We start from the raw sequence: 25,490 nt of genomic DNA, 5'->3' as shown, positions 1-25,490 counted from the left end.
TAGCCAAAAGTATCATTTCTTGTCGATGTTTTTAAGAGTCTGGACTCTAGATCCAATGTGTTTTTTTTTCCAGTGCTAGTAAAAGTGAGTCAGCTTAACGACAGACTATGTTTCATAAACTACCATGAGTTAGACTGATCCAGGCTGATGTCAGACTGATTCAGGCTGACATCCACCTGAATCAGTCTGAATCAGGGCAGCACAAATTTCCATTTTTATTAGTAGACGAATAGATTAGTAGATAAATAGTTGTGATTTTTTAAATTATTGATCTCTAGGTTCGGTCCAGACTGTCTAACTATTTGCCCTGGTTCATCATACTCTGCCGTTTGCATTCGTCGAGCTTGTTTTGCGAAATTACACCCGATGTCTAAGCGTCTATAGACCGGACCATAATCGCTACAAAACAGTTTAAAAATAGGATGACAAACACTCAATTTAAAAGAGTTGAACTGTGTCAAATAGTCAATACAAGGTAATGACAATCTCAATGTGCCTTCTCCAAAATTAAAAGACAGCTTTGAAAATTTAACCGCTATTCACCCCCCCCCCCCTTTTTTTTAAAGAGAAGGGCACGTGAACTTGGAATCAGAACCAACTGATCAAAGTTCGCTATGGAAGAATGCAGTAAGGCAAATACCCTTTGAGCAAATCTACAAAAAATACGGTTGTATACTCCACATGTTGAAGGCACATTGGCGCAGGCATCTCCCGTGAGCCACTTTAGTGATCGTCCTTCTGCAGAAATTGATAAGCAATTTTGCTCACTGTCTTTGTGTTGTGAGCAAAGACAATTAATGTTTTTTTTCTTAAAAAAAAACATTTACTTAAAGAAAAACTACATCATAATCTACGGTGATGATGTTACGGGATTATTATAAATTAAGGGTTTACAATTTCATCGTAAAGTTACATTAACGATCACACCTGATGATAAGAGGATTATCATGTATTGGTTTCGAATACGAATTTTTTTCTTAATCCAAGAACTTCTAACCTGTAAAAAGTCTAAAAGAATGGAAATTTCAGTCAAGATCATGCACTTATACTCAAAAACATGCGAATTACACATCTCTTTTTGCGCCTCTTGCGCATAAGTGAATTAAACCTACGAGGCTTTCTCTATGGATTTATGGAATAATGTAAGTTCTGGAATAGAACTTATTATAGTCTACGCATGCAATCGAATCTCATAAGAAACAGATTAAAATTAGCCGCGGAGAGAATCGGGGCATCAGGGGCATGCTGGCAAAATAGTTGTTGGCATGTTGCAAAATAAGCACGGAAGAAACGGAGAAAATAGCAGAGAAGTTAATAATTTAGTTCTATCGGTTCTACTAAGTCTCTACCAAGCACATACACATTTTAAGTACTACTCAATATACTGTGTCTAGTTTCCCGGTGTAATTCCGGGAATGGTGTTGTGTAGATAGCAAATCATGGTGTATTGTGGTTTATCTAGGAGAACACTTTTTTTTTTTCAAAAACCTGAAACACTGCTTAGGAAAAAAGCCAAATAGGTAGGTAGTGAATAAACATAAAGTTTCCTTTTGATGACAATACATTTTTAAAGCGGTTTTTTAAGGCGATTTCACATTATCAGCTTCCCCCAAAAAGATGATAGGGGGTATGGCGAAAAGAAGTCATAATATCTCACATACATTGAAAATTGAGAATTTATGGTGAAATTTGAGTATCTAGTTATTGGGGGATTTTGAAGATTTCAAAGAATTTCAATAATTTATTCATAACAGAAAAACATCAAAATGTTCGTGGGCGCTTTAAAGGAAATAGTACCTAATACGCGATGCGATCTCAGTTTCGTTGTGACCATCGAGTTCTCTAAAAATGAGAGAGTTATCGTAGATTGCTAATTGAAGTAATGTCGTGTTGTATAGTGTTCATTTTGCGTCGATGTAGCGTGATTTTGAATATTTTAAACTGTATTATATGTGTTTCCCTGGACACGGAATTTACAGTCGTTTTGCGTTGAATTTTCTGTGTAGTTACCGAATCGTTAATTTCCGTTGCAGTTCGTGTATTTTGTGATTATAGGCATCTGGATGAAATATTTACAATGGTATAGAGATATTGATAAATACATGAATTTCAAACACTCAAGTAGCATCATGTTGTTTCCCATGTCTTTCTCTGGTCTGGAAAAATGTTGCAGGAAAAAAGCAGATGAAATATGAGACTAAAAGAAGTAAAATGCAAAGTATAATCTTTGCACTCTCTATAATTCATTCGGAATGTATTTTCAGACCTGGGAAACACAACTCTGCCACTTGGGTACTTACATAGATAGATCCACCTTTTACCGAAGAGAGCAGTATGCTTAAGAATGAACTTTTTAAGAAATATAATTTTTTGTGTTTTAACAAAGAGTAAAATTAAATAAGTCATTTTTATTGATTTCTTTCACAATGTCAATGGTCATCAGAAAACCGCTCAGAAAGAAAGAAAAAAAAGACTTTACAGGTTGGCAAAATACCTCCGTCTGTAAAAAAAAAGGATTTATTATTTGCGTAATGTCACACAGAATAGCAATATGTGGCATCATCTGGTTGCATGCAGGTTTACCTATACCAGTATCGTAAAAAAAACAAATTTGATATTCAAAAATCGGGAAGGATTTAAATAATGCGTGCCAAACATCAATATATACGCTGGTCTTTTTCATGTTAAGAAATGACATTTGACATGATGATTTTTTCTTCCTTTTTTTTTTAAAGAGTTCTATATATCAGTCGGGTCAACCGATTTTTCAACTTTTAATCAGTCAAATATTAAGAAGAAAAAAAAACAGATTTCAAAATTCAAAAATTCGATGGACACTGCTCTATTCGGTATCACGGCAGAGTGACAGATGTAAGAAGAAAGGGCGGACGAAGACATATTTTTTTACAGGATATATCGTTACAGGAAGAGAAAGAGTGAAGGGCACATTACACTATTACAGTCAGGTAATGATTTACAAATCGATCCACATCACACGAACACGACACATTGAATCTATCGAAAAACGAGGACGAGGGGTCACTACGACACGGCTAAACACATCGATGACAATCAAGACATCAAAATCGGAGACGATCACACCTACAGGCACAATAAATAGGTCTTTTCACGTACCAGAGAGGAGTGCCAACTTCTCGGCGCAATCGGAAACTCCGTAAAATGAAACGAGCGTCCACAGAAATGATGACAGGTAGTTGGAAGCACCATGCCGAAGCGAAACTTTAAGGTCCAAGTGCGGAGCGTAGAGTGACCGACCTACGGGTCTGCTACTGTAGTCATACACCGAGTAAAATTTCCTCTTCTGGCAAGAAGAATTCTTGTCCAATATGCCGTGATAGAAATTTTACGTTGAGACAACGAGAAATCTCCTTCTATTACGTTAGTGACGTCCCCTGGCTTGTATAAAAGATTTCCAGTTGATTCAGCAAGACTCCTGTCACGGCATTTAACAGGATAATTTTCCTCAGAGTAGAATCTTATTTGTAGTTGTGATGATTGAATCCAACTGATCAGCAAAAAATAAAATAAAAAAAAATAAAAAATCTACCCAAAAATCAACGTCCCAACCTTACGTCCAGTTTGAATGAGAATCTGATTCCTAAAAGAGAATATCCTCAATTTTAGATGAACTTCAGAATACTATTATTGGCTCGTATAGCTCCCCTCTCATCTTAGAGTGATATTTTAACTCTTAGGAATGATTCGCCATGTATTACCCTCCGAAAAACAGTGGTTGCTGCGTCATCCACCGTGGTAGTGGTGCAAGCTATACTCTTTTCCGCAATATTTTTTATCAAAGGCAAATAGAGGCCCCCTATCTACTATTTGGCTTGCTGATTGGTGGACATTTTTACTTTCGAGGAGTCAACATTTACTAATGGACGATCATGAGATAGCAACAGTCATCTATTTTTTTTTTTTTTTTTTTTTTTTTTTTTTGGAAAAGCGATATCCATATTAATATCGAACGCAGGAACTTGGCGTTTAATCAGGCCGTGTCAAAACTGACCTGTTACTGTTTCTTTTTAGCTCAGTTGGGAGGTAATGCACCGCGAAAGTGTGTTCATGAAACTACACGCTCAATTCTATGTTTGACATTGACAGTGAAATTGGACCGTGAGGCTCACACATACGGGCTACTGTGTGTCCTTCGAGGCGGCCGTTGTGTTTCCGCGGCGGAAATCGTTTTTCAGGGCTCTAGATTTGGTAGACTCGAGTTGTCGGAAACGGAAAATGAATGAGAAATTTTCCTCCAATGGGCACATTATCTTCAAATTTTGTTGTCTGTGCTCTGGGACTTCTTATAGATAAAATACGAAAACAGGTGTCCTCATTTCTGAAAAAGTAAGGTACCCTCATAATCTTTTTCCCTATAGTGAAGATTATATGTTTCTCCTTCTTTATTTTCACGTGTAATTATTTATGAGCCAGTAGCAAAGAAGCAATTCTGTTCTCTTTTTTGTGTCTTCCACAAAGTGCTAGTTGCCCAATGGATCACAAGTTGATCTATTTGAGTTGACAATAGAGGTATTATGTATGACCAACTCTGAACCGTAGAGCAGAGCATCTGTAATCCCCAGGTTGAATTCTATTGATCTCCATGTATATCAATTACAGGGGCTTATGAATTAATTTCTCTCATAAGAGTAACAATCGGTTTCTCTAGATAGAGGATCGCTTAACATCATATCAAATAACATGAAAGCAGGAGTAATCAACAGATTCATTTAATAGTTATGATGGAGTCTCTTTGACTAACACGTGTAGTGAGTTCTTTACATTTATACAAAATAAGAGTTCATATAATTTTATTACAAGAAATGTACTTAACTAATCAAAAAGTATGTAATCAGGATTATAATAATGACTTTGACTTCGGTTTTCAAATCAGTTAGTCGTTCTGATGCAATTCGCAACAGAGACTAAAACACCATAACGAAAATGAGACTTGATTCTTTATGAAACAACAATAAAACAGACTACCTACATCCATCTCCACACCAGTATCGATGTTCAGTATAACATCCTTTCAGCTCTTATTTGGCGTTTAACGCCAGTCGAGTCAATAAATAGTACGTAAGAGAATGATTTAAATATACTTGACAAACAATTTTCATGAAAGGAAATATTTTCATAAATAAAATAATTCCCTTATAATCATAGATCAGCTGCTATTAATTTCTAGAGCGAATCAATGAGAAGAGTCACACAAAGTTCTCTATGAATACTCTTGACTTAATATAATGTCTTAACTTCAGTAACTTAAGTGTAAGTCAATCGATGATTCGTATTTGGGGTACCTAAGGGAGATGACGAAAATTTTGAAATGATTTCACCCAGAAAATGAAAGTCCGGAAAATAATATATGGACACCATGAAATAGAAGCTCTGTGTCAAAATCACGATATATTTCCATCTCCACTAATGTTAGAAGTTACACCTATCTGGTTCCTTGAGTTCTTCAAAAAAGTACTCTCCGAAGTTATTTCAAGTTAAAATGTGAAATACTTTCCTTTTCAAATATGGAGATAGAGTGATATTATAAAATGTTATAATCGAATTTTTTTAGAGGAAAAGAAATAAAGAAGAAACCAACCCCAAATAACTCAATTCTACAACACCAGGCGTTGAAATCTCTAAACCAGGTAACGCCTCGCGCAGCCTTGCCTAAATGTAATTTTGGCCAAAAAAAATGCAACTATACTTACAACATTCTGTTGTACCTGAAGCAGTGAATTTTGATATCATACTTGTATAATCAAACTGCAAGCCTAACCTTCTACAAACCAAACCAAGAGGTTCAACAGTTTTAATGAAAAATAGCATAGGAAATCATGAGATGAATCTCCCTTTGTTTGCCTGCGATACTGTGTTACATCAGATAGGTAACATAGTTATTGTTTTTTTTTTCCCCATGCCAGTCATCATGGTTATTGGTGATTAAATGTATTCTCCATCGGCGCACGCAATATTAGGCTTGCTATGGGTGGGGGGAGGGGTTAAAGACACCCACCTAAGCGGGGCCCCTCAACTAAAAATATAGCTCTCCTCGAATCCTTCTCCAAAATTTTTGTGTGTTCAAGCCGCCGTATAGGTTTTCCTCTTCCTCTCAAATACGCCTCTTTTCTCTCTTTTTCATCTCTTCGTCTGCCCTAATTTTCCCTCTTTTTTTGCGTTACAGAGGAGGAGAGAGGGGGTTTGTTTAGTATGGTTACCATGCGTACGCCTCCGAGTTTCCTTACTTCTAAAATAATTCGGAATTTTAAAAAATAAAATTTTACAAAGAATCAAAAATCTAAAATAAATTTAAATAAATAACAGTATAAACTCATGCATGTAGTACCTAACAGACATTGAATATATACCTAAATCAAAAACAGTTTGGAATCTGCGTTTAAAAAACATGGCAACAAAAATGATCGGATATAGACAGACTCCAAATGGGAACGATTTCCTCAATTTGCCACTTTTTAGCGGAAAAGAATGGTAACTGTGCTGTTTGATTGAATTTCCGAAGAATATAAAATTCCTCTTTTTGTTGGAGGAAGAAGTACATACTAAAAAACTCATTATTGAGAACAATAGATCCGCAATTTATACGCTGGCAAGTTTTGTTCTTAAAAGCCAATTCCATAAATAAACTTATTTATTTTTTACTCCTGCGTCAATGGTCATTTACTCCGCAGGTAATTCGAACGAAACACCTAACACTATAAACAACCACGCATTTGAACTGGTTGATTTTAAATTTGCGCTTGCGCTTGACAGGAGACTAGCCATTTTGATTTTTGATTTTGAAACTTGGTTACATGTTTTATCTGTTCTCTTAAATGGCGTTAAAGCCAAGTTTTAAGATTTTAATGATAGGCTGATGGAATTTTTCAAAATGGATAATAATCAATGAAGAAATAATACAAACAAAGATCAAAGATACATTTTGTGGATAAGTCTTAAAGGCAGTCCATTTTTTATGAATAAAATGTTATGCATGTAGTTGATTAAAGCATAAACCTATAACACTGAATCAGTGGTCTTTGCAGCACCTTATTCAAACCACGATTAGGAAACACTCTTGCTTCAAAATGAAATGAGCCCACAGAAAGATGGGACGATGTAATAACTGTATAATTTATCTTGAATGATTTTTTGCAAGTAGATAGATTGTGCTGCCAGTATAAAATGTCTTTATACCATTAATAATTCACCAGCCAGAAATCACTTTAATGTGACTTATGATGAGGAATAATCTGATGGTTCTTAAACATCTACGAGCATTTGTAAGTGAAGTACAAATAAAAGCTAAGTAAAAGAAGATACCGACTTTAACTAATAAGTATGCCAACTGAACTATGATAAATGAAGCAAAAATAAGAAAGGAAAAACGAAAGAAGAGTGAAAAAAGATTGAATTTTTTTTTCACATCCAAAATGAGGCGCTTTGAGTTAAAAAGTGAACGTGTTCACCGCCTTTAATTTGATCTTGTTCAAATTGTCGAAGTTAAGGAAAATTGTTGCAGATTTCAGAATTTAACTTTGACTAGGTCTTTGAGTTAATTAACACGGTCATGAACCTTTCAAAGATTTTTTGTTTGTTTGTTTTTTTTTGTTGCGATTAGAGTTATCTTTAGTTAGTAACATTCAAATGGGGTTGAATGTTCATTCAGTGAACCGACAGTTAGGGTACTAAGTATGAGATAAGATGCCAGGCTGAATTTCTTCTCCCTAGGTAATTTTTAAATCTCCTGGAGCAATACATGTAATCCATTTGCGGCAACATTAATTAAGACGATTATTGCCGACAAAAATCAACGAGTAGCACCTATAGTTCTTGAAGGCTTAAACGTTTGTGCAATCGCATCAGTTGAAATGAAATGATACGGTTGGGGGGGGGGGGGGGGTCTCTCAGACTTTAAATGTTACGGTTTGATCATAGAAGTCCCTCGCACAGTGAGGTGATCGTTGACTAGTAAGATTTGATGATGTGCATTTTTAAAATCGTTCCAGTGCTGATGTCGCCTCTGGTGCCAAAACGTTGAATTCGATGCGCAGATTTTGAGGAGAGAGCTTCCAGATGACATCTCTAAGCCATTGCAAGATTTGTTCCGGGAGATTAACGGATTTAAGCGGCGATAGAAGGAACCTAATCACTACCTGTAAATGTATATTCGTAGTCGGGTGAAAATCACGGATGAAGCAAACAAATTATTGACAGTGTATGCGTTTATAGTCCATGAGATTTCTAAATTTCGATATTCATCGTTGCGGTCGGCTTGGAGGCCCGAGCATGGAGCATGGGAGCCTACCTACTCAATAACACTTAATCTATGGAGACGAAATCGAACTTGAAAAATTTCGGATCCGCGAAAAAAGTAATCGCCGCGATTAATGCTGGCATGATGCGCTGATGTTCGTGAGCATCTCGGGATTATTGACCCTCTGCTTAACTCTCTGTCAACAAAACAATGAGAAAGTACAGAATTGGCTGTTAATGATACTCGCTACGTCAGTTTGGGGCACTACACGGTGAGGGATTCCAAGGGTTCATTCTACAGTTAGCTCACGTCTCACCTAGTTACGTTAGTTCCTAGTGTGCCGCGAAGACATGAAGGAAACAGATGGAGCATGTCTTTGAGTGAGTGCCATCAAACCCACACTTACACGTACCCGTAAAATCGATGCTACGCAGGCTACTGGCGTTGAGGGACCTCACCTCATCAGTTACAGCACGGGGGAAACAGAGCCTCCTACCAATTTTTTTTAGAAGCTCGTGGTAAGTTTTCGCTTTTTTAAGGATCTCTGAGATCCGCCTTCATGCCAAAAAAGAAAGAAATACAGAAGAAATAAGTATGCCCTTTTATTTGAGAGTAGAAGGGGCGGGGCGGGTTTCAGGCTCGGTTTTGAACACCCAAAGTAGCCAGATTCCGCCTGAACACTGAAAAAAAGTATGGCAAATTTTGACACAGTGATACTGTAGGGTTAAGATAAACAGTCATTTGGTAGCATTTACTATCCTCTTGGTGAGTGCGATCAGAGTTACGGTATTTGCTATAGCACAGTCTCTTGATGATTACCGTGCTCATATCGCTGTACCTAGAACCATGCATTTTTCAGTGTATGAAGGGCTATTAAAGTACTGTATGAGGAGAAAACAGTCTTATTTGGACCCTCAAAAGACATTCCCGCAGGCTGGCAGTTGAATTCTGGGAAATCTTGTATAAACGAAAAATGAACATTGACCATATGATGCAATGTGATGAAAGACATAATGCACACAGATACAGTGTACATCCACGGTTCCCTTAGTAAACGTATCATTACATTCAATCTCCATTAACATGAATTTAACCAAAAGTCAACCTAGTCACCGCAGGTATTTCGCCACATGAGACGCCCAAATTGCGTTCTTCAAACATGAAGGCGCATGCTATCGATAGGGAAGCTGACCCAAAAAACTGCGTTCCGCTGTGAGCTGTGATATGAATTAAAATAGTTAGGACAACCGATCTTCTACTTGATGGGAATTCCTTACGGTGACGTCATATTTGTCGACCTCAACGACAATGTTGCCAAATCTACGGGTAGCAAATAAATGACGGTGTTTCGCACTCACTCTGAGCCACGTCGCTCGCAAGATTTCACGAAGGACGGTTTGGTATGTGCTCCATCAGTTCCCCGCATGCCCTCCTTTCTACCTACTACTAATCGTCTACTACATGCTGAATATTTTGGCACCAAAACATGCTTATTGGAGGGAGGGGGTGGCGTTAACTACTGGGAAAAAAACTGAGGGGGTGCGGCCGAAAATGTTTACCCTATCTTTAAGTGAACGAAAAGAGGAAAAGTCTCGGACGTTATTAGAGTGATGAGTTATTTTGAAACGAGAGTTGCAGGTAAAATTGCAGTTTCTGTTCAAATTTTTTACGTTCATGGAGAGAGAGAGAGAGAAAAAAAAACCTAAACACACAGCGCAATGCACTAACAGTTTCTGCGTTGTTACATAATTAAGTCATCACAATGAGACGGAACTCTAGACGTACCTCGCACAAAAATAAACCAGAAACCAAATAAATCTATCCTTTTCATCTGCTTGCGCATGATACCGTATGCGCCATATGCGCATGCAGACGGATAGGGTAAACTTTTTTGGAACAGGATCTACCAACTTGAAAACGTTGCACTGGAATCTGAATCAAATTATTCCTACACGCGGGACACGCGGGAGAGCCATGTTGCAAACCTCACGAAATGAAGGCGCAAGTTTCCGATGTCAAAATTCAACGGATACTTCTGTAATTATAGTGTCTATTCTGATATTTCAACGTAAGATTAGTGTGAGGTTTCGTGTTCGTTACTATTCTCATTCACTGAAATGGTTTAAAAATGAATCAAGAAGCACGAGTCCGGGGGAGGTTCAATTTATCCAAAATTACATTCATTTCAATTTGGGAGCTCTCATTGCCTTTACCCAAATAGCAGTGATCGCGATAAGTTGCGATTTGATCGGAGAATGTATCGCGATCTTATCGACGTCAATTTTTTGCAATATTATCGACGAATTGCAATAAAACCGCGATTTTCTCGACAGCGATTTATCGCAAAATTATCGAACACAAAGTCATGACAAATTGATATGAAATTCCGATTTTATTGAACGCGATTTTATATAAATAAAATTGCAACGAGATTAAGGATAATCACTCAGATGTTGATGATCCTAGCAATTTTATCGTCAAAAAATCGGGGGGAAAAATTAAAATTTACTTTGAAAATGTCGCGATTTTTCCGTTGAAAAATGCTACTTGAGGATACTGCTCTCTGCTCCTTGCACCCTTTGTGTCGCGTAAAAAAAAATCGTTTCTTGGTAATTCATCAGAATCAACTTATTTTCCACTCGACTTAAATTGGTTGAATATTAATGAAAGCTCAATCACAATAATCTGGTCGTAATTGCTCATTTTGGTGGTACTGTGAAAATAGGTAGTTTCCTACCAGCATTACCAATACCGACAATGGATGAGAAAACAATTTCCTCTCGTTGGCCGATATAAAATTGACGAGAGAGGCATTGTTAGTTTTAAGCACACCGCGTGTCTGTTGAAGTTTTAATCGGTCTCTCCTCGTATAAATTTAAATTAATGGAATTAGAAAGCTTTCAGGGAGATTAAATATTGGTGATGGATTAGATGTAAAAAACGGGCTCATGACAATGTAGCGTCGGCTATCTTCCTCGAGATAAATCCATTGATTTGAGATAACCTTTGGGAAGGAGAAGGGGAAGATGTAGATGCTTATCAAGTGGTTCGATCATTAGTGTTGTTAAGATGGCTCAAAGGACCATATTTTGGAGACTTGCTGCTTTTCTCAATATATTGAGGATTTCCGCGGCTGGAGACATTTCTTTATAAAGCGTTTGCAACAAAACCGTTTTGCAGTAGGTATTAATGTGCAATCTCAGACCTGGAAATAGTCAAGAATGAGTCCAAAAATCCGTTTCGATGAGTTAACGAAGTCAACGCAAAAAATGGTTTTCATATTATTTATCTGGACGTTATGTAGACGTTCACGTATGATTACGGTTCTCATAGACTGGGAACCTTACGCCAACTCATGACGTGAAAATTCAGAAAAATTCAATTTACAATGCCAGTTATTCTAATTAAAAAAAAAATAAAAATTTGAAAGCAAACTCCCGATCCTGTGAAGTATGAAATCAGTGCTGTAGCTAAAATGAGTCCAATTCGGACGCGAAAAGCATAGCCGTGGCGGATATAGCATAGCGAAGGGGAAAACGAGTAGACAGCGTTTAGTTAGCGTAGAGTACCGTTATATTTTTAGTAGAACACGGAAAAATAGCTCTAGAACTGGGTACTTGAATGTTATCATGTAGTGGCGTGGCGTGCTTTGCGACGTATCGATCTATCTGTCATTTCAACCTAAAGAAAAGGATCGATAAACAAGGTGTTTGCAACAAACATCTTAATAATCGATTGTTTACCATAACTTCGAATAGGAATATGTCGATAATCGATCATTCGCGCCTCCCCACTGGACTTAACCTACTGTCATGTTGAGGAGAAACGCCGTATGATCGTCTGAACGTTGTTGCTGGATTTGATTGCCTTTGATAAGTTATTAATTTTCCAGGAAACTTGTGAATATGCATTCCTCATATTTTTCAGAGAATTTAAGGTGATTCGATGGGCGTCATATTTTGTATCAGAACGGGATGCGATATATCGCATCGATTGGTTCCATTTTTTCAGCTACTTTGAGATCTCTCCTACTCTTGAGATTCTCCAATTTTGAGATCGCAATTCAGTTGTTAGGAGACCAAAGCACTCACTTGCCAATTTTAACAAAGAAATTCAACGTAACGAAGGCGTGGTTTTTTTTTAGAGAGAAAACATCGCATTCGATACTGATATCGAAACTGCACTTGAATGCGATATTTTCTCTCTAAAAAAAAACCACGCCTTCATTACGTTGAATTTCTTTGTTAAAATTGGTAAGTGAGTGCTTTAGTCTCCTGACAACAGAATTGCGATCTCAAAATTGGAGAAAAATGACGAGTAGCTGAAAAAATGGAACCAATTGCCGGTCTGACACAAAATATGGCGTCCATCGAATCACCTTAATTGCAAAATCTAAAATATCGACAAATTTCTAGGAATAACATTTATAACCTCTATAAAATACCCATTTTATTGGAGGAGATTTGACAACATTCGAAATGTTATACGGCGCTTCCCCTTAGCATGGCACAATGCAGGAGTCTTTAAGCGCAACTGTAAAACTTTTTGTTTTTGTGTTAGATCATCAAAAAGTACTTAATAGAGAGGGGGGAAGATGGGGGGTGCCGAACGAGGAGTAGGCGTGAATTCATTGTCAGTACTTACTTCATGCTTTACCTATTAAATATTTATTAAAAAGTTTGCGCCCGACGTTTTAGTCGCCTAAACTCTGTCAATTAGAAGCTGCGAAAGTGCTGTTAGGGTAAAATAGTATAAGGTTTTCGTTATTGCCGACGCTGCTCAAATTTATCAAAAATGCCTAGCCAAACTCAACGTGAATGTGAACGGATTGGGAGGTGCATTTACTTTACGGGTATAGGATGCTCATTTCAACTCTACTACTATGGGTTACTAGTAATCAATATTATGAAAGCAGTGTGCCCTCAAAATGGCACATGCTTCTTCAATGATAAAGTTACGAAGCTCATGCAACTATAAACGCAAAAATAAAGTTAAATTTAAGAAAATTTGATTAAGCATTGTAATAAAAGAGACAATACATCTGTAGAGCATGAATTCAGCAGAAAGGAACCAACCCATGATCGAAATGAAAATGGAAAGTAGCATTTGTCCTTTGGACGAATCTGATACTGAGGTTAGCGCTAAATAATGCTTACGTTAGTACGTCCCCCCTCCCCCCCTCTAAAAAGAAAATAACCAAAACGAGTGGGAATAACACGATTTTCAGTTTGGATACTTGTCAGCTTCAGATCAAGCAAAAGCCAGCATTAAGATAGTATTAAGGCTGATTTAATTATGGTATTCAGGATGGCCTTAGTATATTTTATTGGCACTGACTTTAATGTGATTTGACGCTGACCTTACAGTGATAGACCCATAAGAAAAGCTAGTATTTGAGCCAATTCACCCAAGTATTTAAAAAAAAATATGATTGGAAGTAGTTTCGGAGTCATGAAAGTGTCAGTTTTCTCCACTTAAAAGGGCAAAAATTAAAAGTTAACATTTTACATCGATTAACGTAAACCAGGCTTCAATTTTCAGTTTCATTTTGACATGGGCTGGTTATTTTCAGATGAAGTCAATTATAAGCTCATGAAAATCATATTTTGTTATGATTCTTGCAAAGGCGTGGCGTGTTTTATGATATATCGAGTGAGTTGCCATTTAAACCTATGGAAAAGGATCGATCAACAGGGTGTTCGCAATGAACACCTTAATAATCGATTCTTTATCATAGCTTCAAATGGGGAAATGTCGATAATAAATCATTCATGCCTAGCCTCTGGATGCTTATGGAGCACATTAAACGCCATACATTTACCGCCACCGAGCATGTGTGCTGCAAAAGCGATAAGCGGGAACATATCATTTTATGTGCAAAAATTTTTTATGTTCCTGTTTTTACGAAAAATTAGTATCAAATTGCGGTAAAACGCTTGCATAGAGGCGATGCAAAAGTGGTCTCATTTTTTATTGCCAAAATGATCCTACACTTGAAAACTATACTTCAAAGTATTCAAATTTGTTAGTTGTTCTTAAAAAAAATAACCAACAGGTAATAGCACCATAACATATTAAGCAAAAAATATAAAAGTTGAATAATATCATCAAAAGAAGACTGATGATTTTTTTCAAAGTATGAATCTTGTGTTGTGCTTAACGATTTAAACTGCATAAAAAATGCCTCAATTCAAAATTACGAAAAGTGCACTGAAGCTATAATCAATTTGAATCAAACTTACTGACGACGACAGCCAAAATGGCAAGACCTATAAGTCCCATTATGATCATCATCTGCAAAAGACAACAAATTATTTACTAGAGACAGCCTCACAATTTGTGTACATTTTTTACATAATCACAGCTGTAAAGAGAAGTTGAACGTCGTGAAATTCCCACTAACAGAACAAGATCTTTGTAGCTAAGGCTTGTAAATCAAAGCTGCATTAGTCATGTAATCGTAATTTAACGGCTGAAACAAATTGAACGACGAAAAATATTAAGATCTGTCTGAGAAACAAGTCTTCATCTCAGTGGCGATTCTTGAAAGGTAGCGACACTGGTTTTCTCTCATTTAAATGTATTTGAAACGATCGATTCTTGGTGAGGCAGCCCACTTCACCTAAAATCGATATTTTCAATGGATCTAAATGGAGGAAAAACAATGTCGCAAACTTGCGAAATCGCAACGGTTTTGCGTCCAACAAGTATTGACGGAGATGTTTCCCTTTGAAAAACACCTCGAACCCCTTCTCATCTACCACGTTAGTGCACACCATGGTTTCTCTCTCAATTTCTCCAGAGTAGGTAAATGCATTCTGGATAAAACCAAGGTGAAAGAAGCCATCCTCATTCTTTGCGTTATTGACCGATCGAATAGCGCAACAATGGGGCATTGTCGAGAGGAGACAAAACCGTAAGAGCATTTTGTTACTTGGAATTTTTTTTCCAAATTTTTTGCATCGCTTATGAATGCTTCCAGACGCTGTGTAAAGATCAGTAACAGAAGATACTTACTTTTAAGTTCTGAAGCCAGAATTTCCTCTTTAATTTCCCTGCTTGCTGTTCGAACTGTGATGCACCCTGTTGAAGAGCGTCTGAAAAAAGAGAATGATCATAGTTAAAAGAGGGGGATAGAAAGTATTTAGAAAAAAGCTGAAGATCATACTACATATGTATTGTATTCCATTCATCCAATCTTCTTGTGGAACATAAAAAAAAAACGCCTTTCACCAATGGATCGCACTCAATGTCATGCGCTCTGGTATCTATTCCTCTTACCACTAAAATTTCCATATCCTTCTGTTCCCCTCAGAGGACAGTATGAATGGTGAAAATTGAAATTGAAATGAATTGAATGAATTGAATTGAATTTGGTGCATAATTGCATTGTTGCATATTTCCTTTTCATTTTTCTGAGAGGAAATCAAATGAAAATTAGTTTTTTGAATTTTAACAATTTTTTCTTCTTCATCCTGCAGAAAAAGTCGCGAAAAAGTATTCCGCGAAAAAGTCTGACGTTCATTCATTTGCATTCGAAAAAAAACTGCAACGACAGCAGATATTTTGAGGGCCGCGAGCGAGTAAGGTGTTTTTTCCCCCAAATTTCACAAACAAGTACCTATATAGCACCAGGCATGAAGTGAGGTTTTGAGTGAATGGAAATCAGGTAATGTGTTTTCCAGTTAAGAGGTACCTAAGTTATAAGTGGAGCTAGTACCATTTTTAGAACTTACCTGCTCTGTCATCTAATTCAGATAGTTTCTGATCTCTTTCAAGTACTTTTTCAACATTAGTTTTCATAATATCAACGACCTGTGAAAAGAAAATTACCATTATTCCTCCCTCATTTTCAGGATATTTACTGCATATAAGAAAACAAAATACAGAAAATTTACATATTTTTATGTGATTTCTGTAACAATGATACAGTTTAATAACTTTCACCAAACTTATCGGTACAGAAAAGAGAATTTAATCAAAATAGGTATCCAAATCAATGGTGGCTACTTAACTATGGTTTTGGCTATTTAAACTACAATAGCCTGTTGTACTTGCAATCACTAATATCTCAATTTTGTATAAAAATAAAACCTCTCTCCTCTTTCAGTAAAACCTTTAATTTGTAACTCATTTCGGTAATAATGATAATAAATTTATCTCTTTTTTACGATTTACACCCTAACGGAAGAAGAGTAAACGTTCTTAAAACAAAGCAAGAGCTATGCAATTAACTCACCGATATTGTGGGCGACATCTACCTGATAAAGAAAAATACAACCTCAAATCTGCGGTTACTTTTTTCTGCATTTTTTTACTTTGAGAGTTGGACAAGTACGGCAGGTAAGCACTAACTAAGGAGCAAAAATGAACGACGAGTCTTTTTTCCAAACGGTCATAGTACAGTCTTATTTCTTATATAACTCCGTGTAGACTATGTCAGAGGGTAATATTTCAGTAGATATTTTTTGGTAATTTCGGAAGGATCAACATCCTTATCAATATTATCACTAACCCAAATTGGCAATCTATCTTTCGAACAGTGGCGCGGCATGCTTTGCGATATATCGATTGATCGGTCATTTAAACCCACGGAAAAGGATCTATAAACAGGGTGTTTGCAACGGACACCTTAATAATCGATTCTTTACCATAGCTTAAAATGGAGAATATCGATAATCGATCATTCACGCTTCGTTACTGCTTTTGCAATTGAATAAATTCTACAGACCTCATCAACTTGGGCCTGCGTCTGTTGTAACCTCTTTTGAGCTGCGATTTGCTGTGGTGTCCTAGGTCCTCCGACGATGCCATCTTCTCCGGTGCTCAAGTTGGCCCCACTGTCTGGTGCTGCCCTGTAATAGATGGAATTTGATGATATAATTCCGAGTAAGAATTTGAAGTCACCCAAGATTTAACACTGTTTGAGTTATTTTATGTCGCGTTAATTTACCGGTATGTACGGAATGGAGTCAGGGAAAGGAGGACAATATATGGACGAAGGAAGTGCAAATCGTGTTAAAATAGCCCATCGGAAAACCGCACGTCTTGGTGCCGCACTCCGTGATTGCAAGATTTCAACGCGCCTTCATTGTTTTGCATATGCAATAAAGACAGTCGTTGAGCAGGTATAGTTGCATCCAGTAGCCTGATCGTTGAAAATTCTGCTAGGTTTGTCGGCAAGATAAGACAAGCCATAGCCCTCTGCTGTGCCGTCCCTGGTAAAAATTGGCGATAAGAGCTGCGTTTCAAAATACCATAGGAATTCTTATAGCCGGCTAAAGAAGGCTACAGAAAATCTTATAGCTGGCTGTAGAATGCTGAGAAAATCATACGGCCGGGCTATACGAAGCGATAAAAAATTGTGCAGCCGGGCTATAGTTCCTATCGCCGGGCTTTACACTTTATCGCCTGGCTGTTGCTTTTTCGCCATCGATTATAAAAGGCTATAAGAAATTGTGTAGAAATTCGTGTGCTTTGGAAATCATTAAGTTTGATACGGAACCACCTTAATATTTACAAAACACACATTATATTTTCCTTTAATACATTTCTTTTCATCAATTAAAATGAGAATAATCTATACAGGATGTGCAAACATTTCAAAATCATGAGTTGAATAACGCTGACTCCGCCAGATTAAATATTCGAGCCTAACACAAAGCGGAGCGGCGACGCACTGGCACCTACAAACCTAACAGGGATGCTTCACGCATTGCACAACGCGTGAAGTATCCCTGTTAGGTTTGTAGGCGCCAATGCGCGTTTCACGCTGGCTGCCCGTCTGCCACGCCGCAGTGTGCCACGGCGCTTGAAGCAACTATTTCACACCAGAGGTATTGCACAGTATCATACGAAACTGGAGGCGCTCTAATATATTAGGAATGGCAGGCATCCATCAAAAGTACGGAGCTTTCCTGGCAAAATAAATCAAGATACTACGGCCCAAAAAGGTAGCAGTGGTTCAAAAACTCACTAAGTCCTAGCATCCGTAATTAGTAACGTTTAGCATTTATACTTTATCGCCTGGCTGTTGCTTAGTCGCCATCGGCTATAAAAGGCTATAAGAAGTTGTGTAGTCGGCTATAGAAGCTATTGGAAATCTTACAGCCGGCTGTAGGTCTATGGTATTTTGGAACATAGATTCTACTGCCAATTTTTACCAGGGGTGTAATATATTGATTTTTGATGTCTTGTCGTCATGACATAAGTTTCAACTATTTGTCCGCAGGCGTTGCGATTAAATAATGCCACCTCGAGTATAATGAGTCCAGCGGTTAAGATATGACCTGAAAGTATCTTGTATTTTAAGTATTTGTAAATTACGCGAAATATTAACTTTTTTCTTCCATTAGAAAAAGTACTGTCAGGCTACTGGGTTCGTCACACTTCGTCCCTTCTGTTAACGACTGGTTTGTTTGTTTGTTTGTTTTTTTTTTAATGAAATAAGAAATAAAAACAAATCTCATTAATTTTAGAAAAAAAATTCTCTAAAGAGCAATTAAAATTTATTTTTTAGAGGATCCTTCTGGAGTATTCTTAGGGACAATGTAAAAGAAGTAAATTTTTAAATGAAAGAAATTCCAAAAAAAACCTTTTCAAAGATTTACCTACGTGCTGTAGTTTTTTTAACATTCACACTGTTTGACAAGAAGGTTTAAAAACTGAAACGATGAATACATTTTGATTGAAGGCGTCATTAAATACGTACATTTTAGAACTCTTCAAAAGTTTTTGAGAAGAACGGTCTTTGTTGCGAGGAAGTGCTGCTTCTGGAATAACCATTGTCTAATTTTTAGGAGATGGAAAAGTAATTATTATTTATCACTTTCAATTAAATTATTGTGACAATGTATGGGTGAAAAACCGTGTGCTGAAAAACTTAAAATTGAATTATCACCACCATCGTACTGCGGAGCATTTTGTGAAAATCGCAAAAAAAAACCGGAATTATGACGGTTTAAAGTATGTAGTCGAAAAACGTAGTTTTTAGATACAATGGTCTTTTATGAGCGTCATATTCAAGACTTTTGCGGGGTGCACTCAACCTGTCGTGATTTTTAAGTGAGTTCTGCAGGTGTTGACAGTTGACTGACATGGGCAAAAGAAGAGTCAATAAATCGGAAAAATTATCTGGCGCCATTTATAACCAGCCTTGGAGGTATTTTTCCCGTGAAAATAAGTCACAATTATAGGTAGGTGGGCAGCTTTTTTCATCTAATATAATTATTTTTTCATGAAAATAAATTGAGTTTTCACATACTAGGGTTGATAACCGAGCAATTTTCGAGGAAAGCTCTAGCCACTCTCCAGAGAATTTTCCGAGAATATCACGCGACGATTCTTTCGTAAAAATAACACGTGAGGAAATATCCTAATGAATAGAAAAGTATAAATAGGATCCATTCAATTGACTCCAAGATGTTTGCTCATGATCTCGGCATTGGTTTTAAGTATTTATTGCACTTTCCTTTGAAAGCTCTCCGTCCCTCAGGAAATTCAGCATCCCACGATGGTTGGCTTTTCGACAACATTCCAAGAAGACATCCTACCTACCGCCGGAGGGGTCACGCTAAATGTCAAACTGGGTGCGAGTCGCGGGTGGTTCGGCAAAGTTTAAAATTGGTGTTCAGCCGAGTTAGAGAGCATGGCCTTTTCGACATTTAGCTCGGCTTAATCAAATAAAGCCTGGACCTTTCGCCTCGTCAAAGGCTCTTTCTTTTTTTATGCCACCGAGAGGAATAACTGGATAACAGTGGCGATTTCGATCCCGAGCGTTGGTAACACATTTCCTCCATTATGACCAATTATAAATTTCGATTCTATCGTTGAAGCACCTGTCTTGATAAATGTCGATTGTTATACGTACATCTAACCCAAGTAGCGGTGATCGAGATAGGTCGCGATTTGATCGGAGAACGTCTCGCGATTCGATCGGAGAACGTTTCGCGATTTTATCGGAGAACGTATCGCGATTATATCGGAGAACATTATCCGCGATTATATCGGAGAACGTTTCGCGATTATATCGGAGAACGTTCCGCGATTATATCGGAGAACGTTTCGCGATTATATCGGAGAACGTTTCGCGATTTATCGGAGAACGTTTCGCGATTTTATCGGAGAACGTTTCGCGATTTTTTCGGAGAGCGTTTCGCGATTTTATATCAGAGAACGTTTTGCGATTTTAGTGACGTAGATTTAGTGCAATATCATCGGATAAATAGTTGCGATTAATTGCCATTCCATCGCATAAATTTGCAGCAAAATCGCGATTTTATCGGCGGCGATTTGTCGCAGCATTATCGAACAAAAAGTCGTTATAAAGTGAAACAAACATTGGAGTTTATCGAACGCGATTTTATAGAGATAAAATTGCGACAAGATCGAGTATAATCGATCAGATGCTGATGATCCTAGCTATTTTATCGCCAAAAATATTTTAAAAAAAATCGCAATTTAATTTCTAATCGCGATTTTTCTGTCAAAAAATGCTACTTGAGGAAGTTGGTAAAACCTAAAGTTGCAAGTTTGTTAGGATAGCCTGCGCTGGGTGGTTGGTGAATACCGATCAATTGGTCGCATTTAGGCGGTGAAAATGAACACCCCTAAAGCTCGATTGCTGGTTTTCATGCTTGCTCTCAGTTTATTGTTTCAAAATGAAACCAATTACCTACTATCATTCAGGATACTATACAGTGAAAGTGTTTGATGGGAGAAATAAAAATCTTGCGAAATATCAAAAGAGTGGTTGATCTCACGGAAAAAAAGAGGTAGGGGTTAAGTCCCAACTGTTGGATGATATGGACATTCCCAATTAATTGTAGTAATACCCCGATCAATTGTGGTAGTATCCCAATTAGTTGTGGTAGTATCCCAATAAATTAGGCTACTAACCCAAATGTTGCGGTATTACCCCAACTTGAGTTGCGGTGCTACCAAAATTAGTTGGAAATGTCCGTATCATCCAACAAATTGGGGTAGTACCACAATTTTAGGGGATAACCCCTGACACTTTTCTTCCTTGTTTATTACGTTGGAATGTTAAATACGCAGTTTGCAATGGTTAATATCGATATTCCAATTTCTAATCACTCGTGCGCGCATCTCATAGAATCATATTTTGATAGCTGAAGCCTGACAATTTGACCATCGTCCCTCCCCCTTCAAAAAATAAAAGATGATAAAGATAAAATTGGTTCGTTAAAACGCGAAATCCCCAAGTGTAGTTAGAAGAGTTGTGACTTTTGAAAATGCAACCATTGACGCTGTTCATTGCGGCGTTACACATTAATGACTAAAGAAAAAAAAAAGCCATAACTCCGTTTGTGGCGTTCAAGTCCTCGCTTGTGTCGCATTTAAAACATGAGCTCATGTTTTATTTTTCATGTTTTACATGTTAAAGAAAACTAATTGACGTTTTTCATTAATATTGTCTGTGAATTTGTTTTAACGTATTTAAAAATATTTATAGAGAGTTTCAAGGAGATATTTAGGTTGGATTTCTTTAGAAACGAAAAACAAAACAAACATAATCGAAATTGTCTAAACGTTTTTATGGAGATACGCGTTTTCTGACCGAAAACATCGGCACACTGCAATTCCTTGCAGTGTGGATGCGTCAATCAATAATGCAGGAAACTTCGATATGAATTATTATAATTTTGACATGCATCTGGCATCGGAACATGAGTCTTAAAACCAAACACGAGAGCCAGGAAAACAGTGAGCGCTCAGTTTCTCAGATATACAATGTGAATATCTGTAAGATACAGAGATAGTTGCTCATAGAGTTTCCTATCACCATTGCATTAGAGGATCTATCATTTGAAATGGTCGCATTTTTGCGCGCCTTCAATTCTTTGGATATGTAACATGGGCATTCCAAGAGCGCGGTAGCAGGCAGCAGTTGGCATCTAAGCGTTGTCAGCACTCAAACAGAAAGACAATTGCTTGCGCCTTCAATGTTTCAGGCATACAGCACTCATACCTTCAAAGTCAGGAATATCTGCATCCTTCCATGGCCATTTCAAAAAATATGTAGCCACAATTTTTCAGTGCCATAACCCCGTTCCATTTCTCGGAGATAGTGACTTTACTTCTTGATAGCGATAGTTGACAAAAGCTCTAATGGTTGTGAGTTTCAGTTGAGACGGTTGTGTTAATTGACGTGGTTAATTCGGTTGATAGTCGTTTCCCGTGATACGATAAAAGAGGAGATACGTTTTGTAGTTTCTTAGACGGAGGAACATAACTCCATTCCAAGGTTGCAACATTTATTGAAACAATCCAATTTTTACAAGAATATGGCAGCCCAATTTCGGTCGAAAATGTTTGTAAGTTTTAAGTGTATGTCGGAGCAAAAAGCAGTGGAATTTCCATACATAAGTACAAAACAGTTTCCTGGTAAAAATACAATTTACGAGAGGGAATTTGGCAACGTTGAAATGTTATTACGTTCTTCCGTCCGCGGAACGACAAATTTAGAGAAAATTTAATGCAAGAGCACTCCAGATAGCGCTTCTCAGTGCATCAAACATATGTATGCCTGCGGGTACGCAAATGTGCCTACTGCTCATAAAAATTGAGCGCCTGTAAATATTTTCACAGTGATTCTCGACAAGATAAACAAAATGAGGGCCCGGAACTGGAGTGATGTTTCCACAACGTATTGGCTTAGCATTACATTTGATGTCGCTATCGCACGGGGGAAACAAGGGTGGATTGAAAATCCTGAATGCAGTGGAATTGTTTACTTACGTAACCACTGCTTGTCGGTTAATACCTGCCTGAACTTTCCTAGTATAGCCGTATTCATTCAATTTGTCGTAAAAAAGCTCGCGTACAGGGTGATTTGGGACTCTCCAGGTCAAAATAATGCGTTTTTGCTCTATAAAATCATATCCAAAGTCACCGCCTCTCAGTCCTCACAATTTTGAGATTTTTTTTAAAAAACTTTGGTAGGTTATAGGCAGCTAATAAAACACGTTACGCTGGAAAGTAGATTGTTTGACTTGCCCATTTACCCTCTTGTAATGCACCTACAGGTCTGACACATGTTGGCGCCCTCTAGAAGTACGTAACGCCCCGTCCAAGCCCGGAAGTTGGTGTGTTATAATATAGTAGGGGACAACGCCCCCTCACCCCCCACGGCGCTTCGCGTAACGCGATATGCGATACGCGTTACTCTTATGAGTTTATATTATAGAGTATGATTTTTGATAAAATATCCCCTGATGGCAAAGCATCATATGATATAACTCGGAAAAAACCTAAAAGTGGTATTTTTTTACGCGCATGAATGTTGCACGTAAAAATCTTTCAAATAAGTTGTAGTAAGTCAGATTTCAACAGTTTTACATACAAAATGTGTGACAATAGAGGTAAAGAGAGGTAATTGGTACTTTTTACGCATTTTCTTGTCAAAAGTCCTCTGTAGGAATTTCGTTTTTGATTTATTTTACTTCTTTCTTACGAGTTTTTTTTTTATTTTTAAGTATTTTGTTTTGTGAATTTTACGTTGCGTGCTAATAGGAGTTTGCGATTCAACAACGAAATGATTGAATTACTTAAACCAGTCTATTGCCTATTCATAGGTATAAAAATCCCGGCATTAAAAGTTCCTCCTTCCTTTGTGGATAGACCTGATTTTTGTTAGTAAAAGTGATGGATAAAAAAGGAAACAGCACTTTTTACGCTGTAATAATAAAATTAATAAATTAAAAATGAATTAATTATAATAAAATTAATCTTTTCCGAGTTAAAATGCATCAAATACAAAGTGGAGCTCAGAGAGTTAGACGACAAAAATACCTCATCTAAAAGGAAGAAATGAAAATAAACACAGTTCGGATACATTTCATTGAACCCTTTCCTCCTTTTTTTGAAAATCATTCAAAAAATGATAATTTTGAGAAAAATAAAAATTTAACCTTTATTTAGATATGCGCAAGCACATACTGCATCATCTTATTGAAAAGGACTAAATTCTATCGTCCGTAAAAAAACCAGATTCATGAGATCGATAGGTATTTTTTAAAAACTACTTGAAAAGGTGTCTTCATTTTGACTCATGCACTGGAAAGAACAACTTTTACAAGACACGCTACGAAAGGATTATCGGACAACTGGGGTTAAATGACAGACACTAAGGAACATGTCACTTTCAGATGGTAAAGGTTAAATATTGATCAGATACATATTTCAGAGCTTTTCAGAAAAAAATCGGAGTTTTACAGTTTACACTGGCCCCGATTCAAACGGGAATATGTTTGAAAGACAAAAGAGACACATTGTTACTTTCAAAAGACCACGATAAGTGGAAAGTTAAAAAAAATCATTCGATATATATTGTGCTGAGTAGAAAGAAAGTGAGAAAGACCTCAATTATGTCAAACGATTCCGAGATTTTTCTCCAAAACTTTAAAAGAACAAAGCTCGGAAAACATTTCAGGACTCCCTCTCTCGATGCCCCGATCAATTTTTCTCGCGAGTCAATAGCTGATGTATGGACATTTGAAAGTGCCAACCCCTTAGTTTATGACCCAATTTTGAAAAGCTCCTCCATGAACCCACGAAGAGAATTGAACTTTTAGCGTTGGTACTTACATTCTTTACTATCTGTTTCCTGGCGACTGGAGCTTTTCACGGGCGGTGATCGGGTTTCAGGCGACGAAAAACAATTATTTCCCGAGGAAATTGGAAAAAACACAGAGCAACTCCCAATGCTAAGCAGCAGTATTGACAATTTCAACTCGCACTGGTAGTAGGTTGCTTAGATATATCGAATCGCTGGGTCGACAGGTCGCCACCGTCAGCAAACGCCGCGTTGGCCGCTCGGCGACTACGCAAAGCACGATATATATCCGAACACGACACTTTCCAAAACCGAAAAAACCGCGGATTTTCCGACTGGGAAAATTGCTCGGGATCAAACGCACGGAGGAGTCAGGACTGGCCCATGTCTGGGTATCGAATGTATTGCGGGTATTTTCAACAGTGACGTCACGGCGAAAGTTCCGTTCCGTCAAGAGACCGACGTGAGGCTGGTTCGGAAAACGTCGGGCCGGGGATGGACGCCGGATTTGAGTGGACAGCTTTGCGCCCGCGAATGACGAGGAATAAACGACGGTCGGCTGAAATTTCAGTCGTGATCGATGCAGCTTTTATTTGCGTTCCAGCCCGGTTTCCTCCGGGATGTTTTCGGGACAAGTAGTAA

General features: G+C 37.6%; 1 protein-coding gene across 3 annotated transcripts in view; it reads right to left on the bottom strand.

The window, feature by feature from the left end:
* The window catches only part of nSyb (neuronal Synaptobrevin), a 29,125-nt gene extending 3,635 nt beyond the window's left edge, over nucleotides 1–25,490 (bottom strand). The window contains exons 1-6 of one of the 3 annotated variants that reach the window (XM_019048521.2): nucleotides 24,881–25,488; nucleotides 17,004–17,127; nucleotides 16,009–16,087; nucleotides 15,290–15,369; nucleotides 14,515–14,566; nucleotides 4,733–8,468 (exon numbers count right to left, since the gene is read on the bottom strand). In XM_019048521.2, coding sequence (XP_018904066.1) covers nucleotides 8,461–8,468; nucleotides 14,515–14,566; nucleotides 15,290–15,369; nucleotides 16,009–16,087; nucleotides 17,004–17,127; nucleotides 24,881–24,882 — 345 coding nt within the window. In that variant the 5' untranslated portion in view covers nucleotides 24,883–25,488 and the 3' untranslated portion in view covers nucleotides 4,733–8,460. Of the gene's footprint in view, nucleotides 1–4,732; nucleotides 8,469–14,514; nucleotides 14,567–15,289; nucleotides 15,370–16,008; nucleotides 16,088–17,003; nucleotides 17,128–24,880 lie in introns of those variants that run through there. The other 2 variants (XM_019048520.2, XM_019048519.2) reach the window with 2 other exon arrangements.

The sequence above is a fragment of the Bemisia tabaci genome, chromosome 3 (genome assembly GCF_918797505.1).
Source record: "Bemisia tabaci chromosome 3, PGI_BMITA_v3".
Taxonomy (NCBI): Eukaryota; Metazoa; Arthropoda; class Insecta; order Hemiptera; family Aleyrodidae; genus Bemisia; species Bemisia tabaci.
The sequence above is the reverse complement of the archived record's forward strand: the minus strand, read 5'-3'. Positions and strand labels throughout refer to the sequence as shown.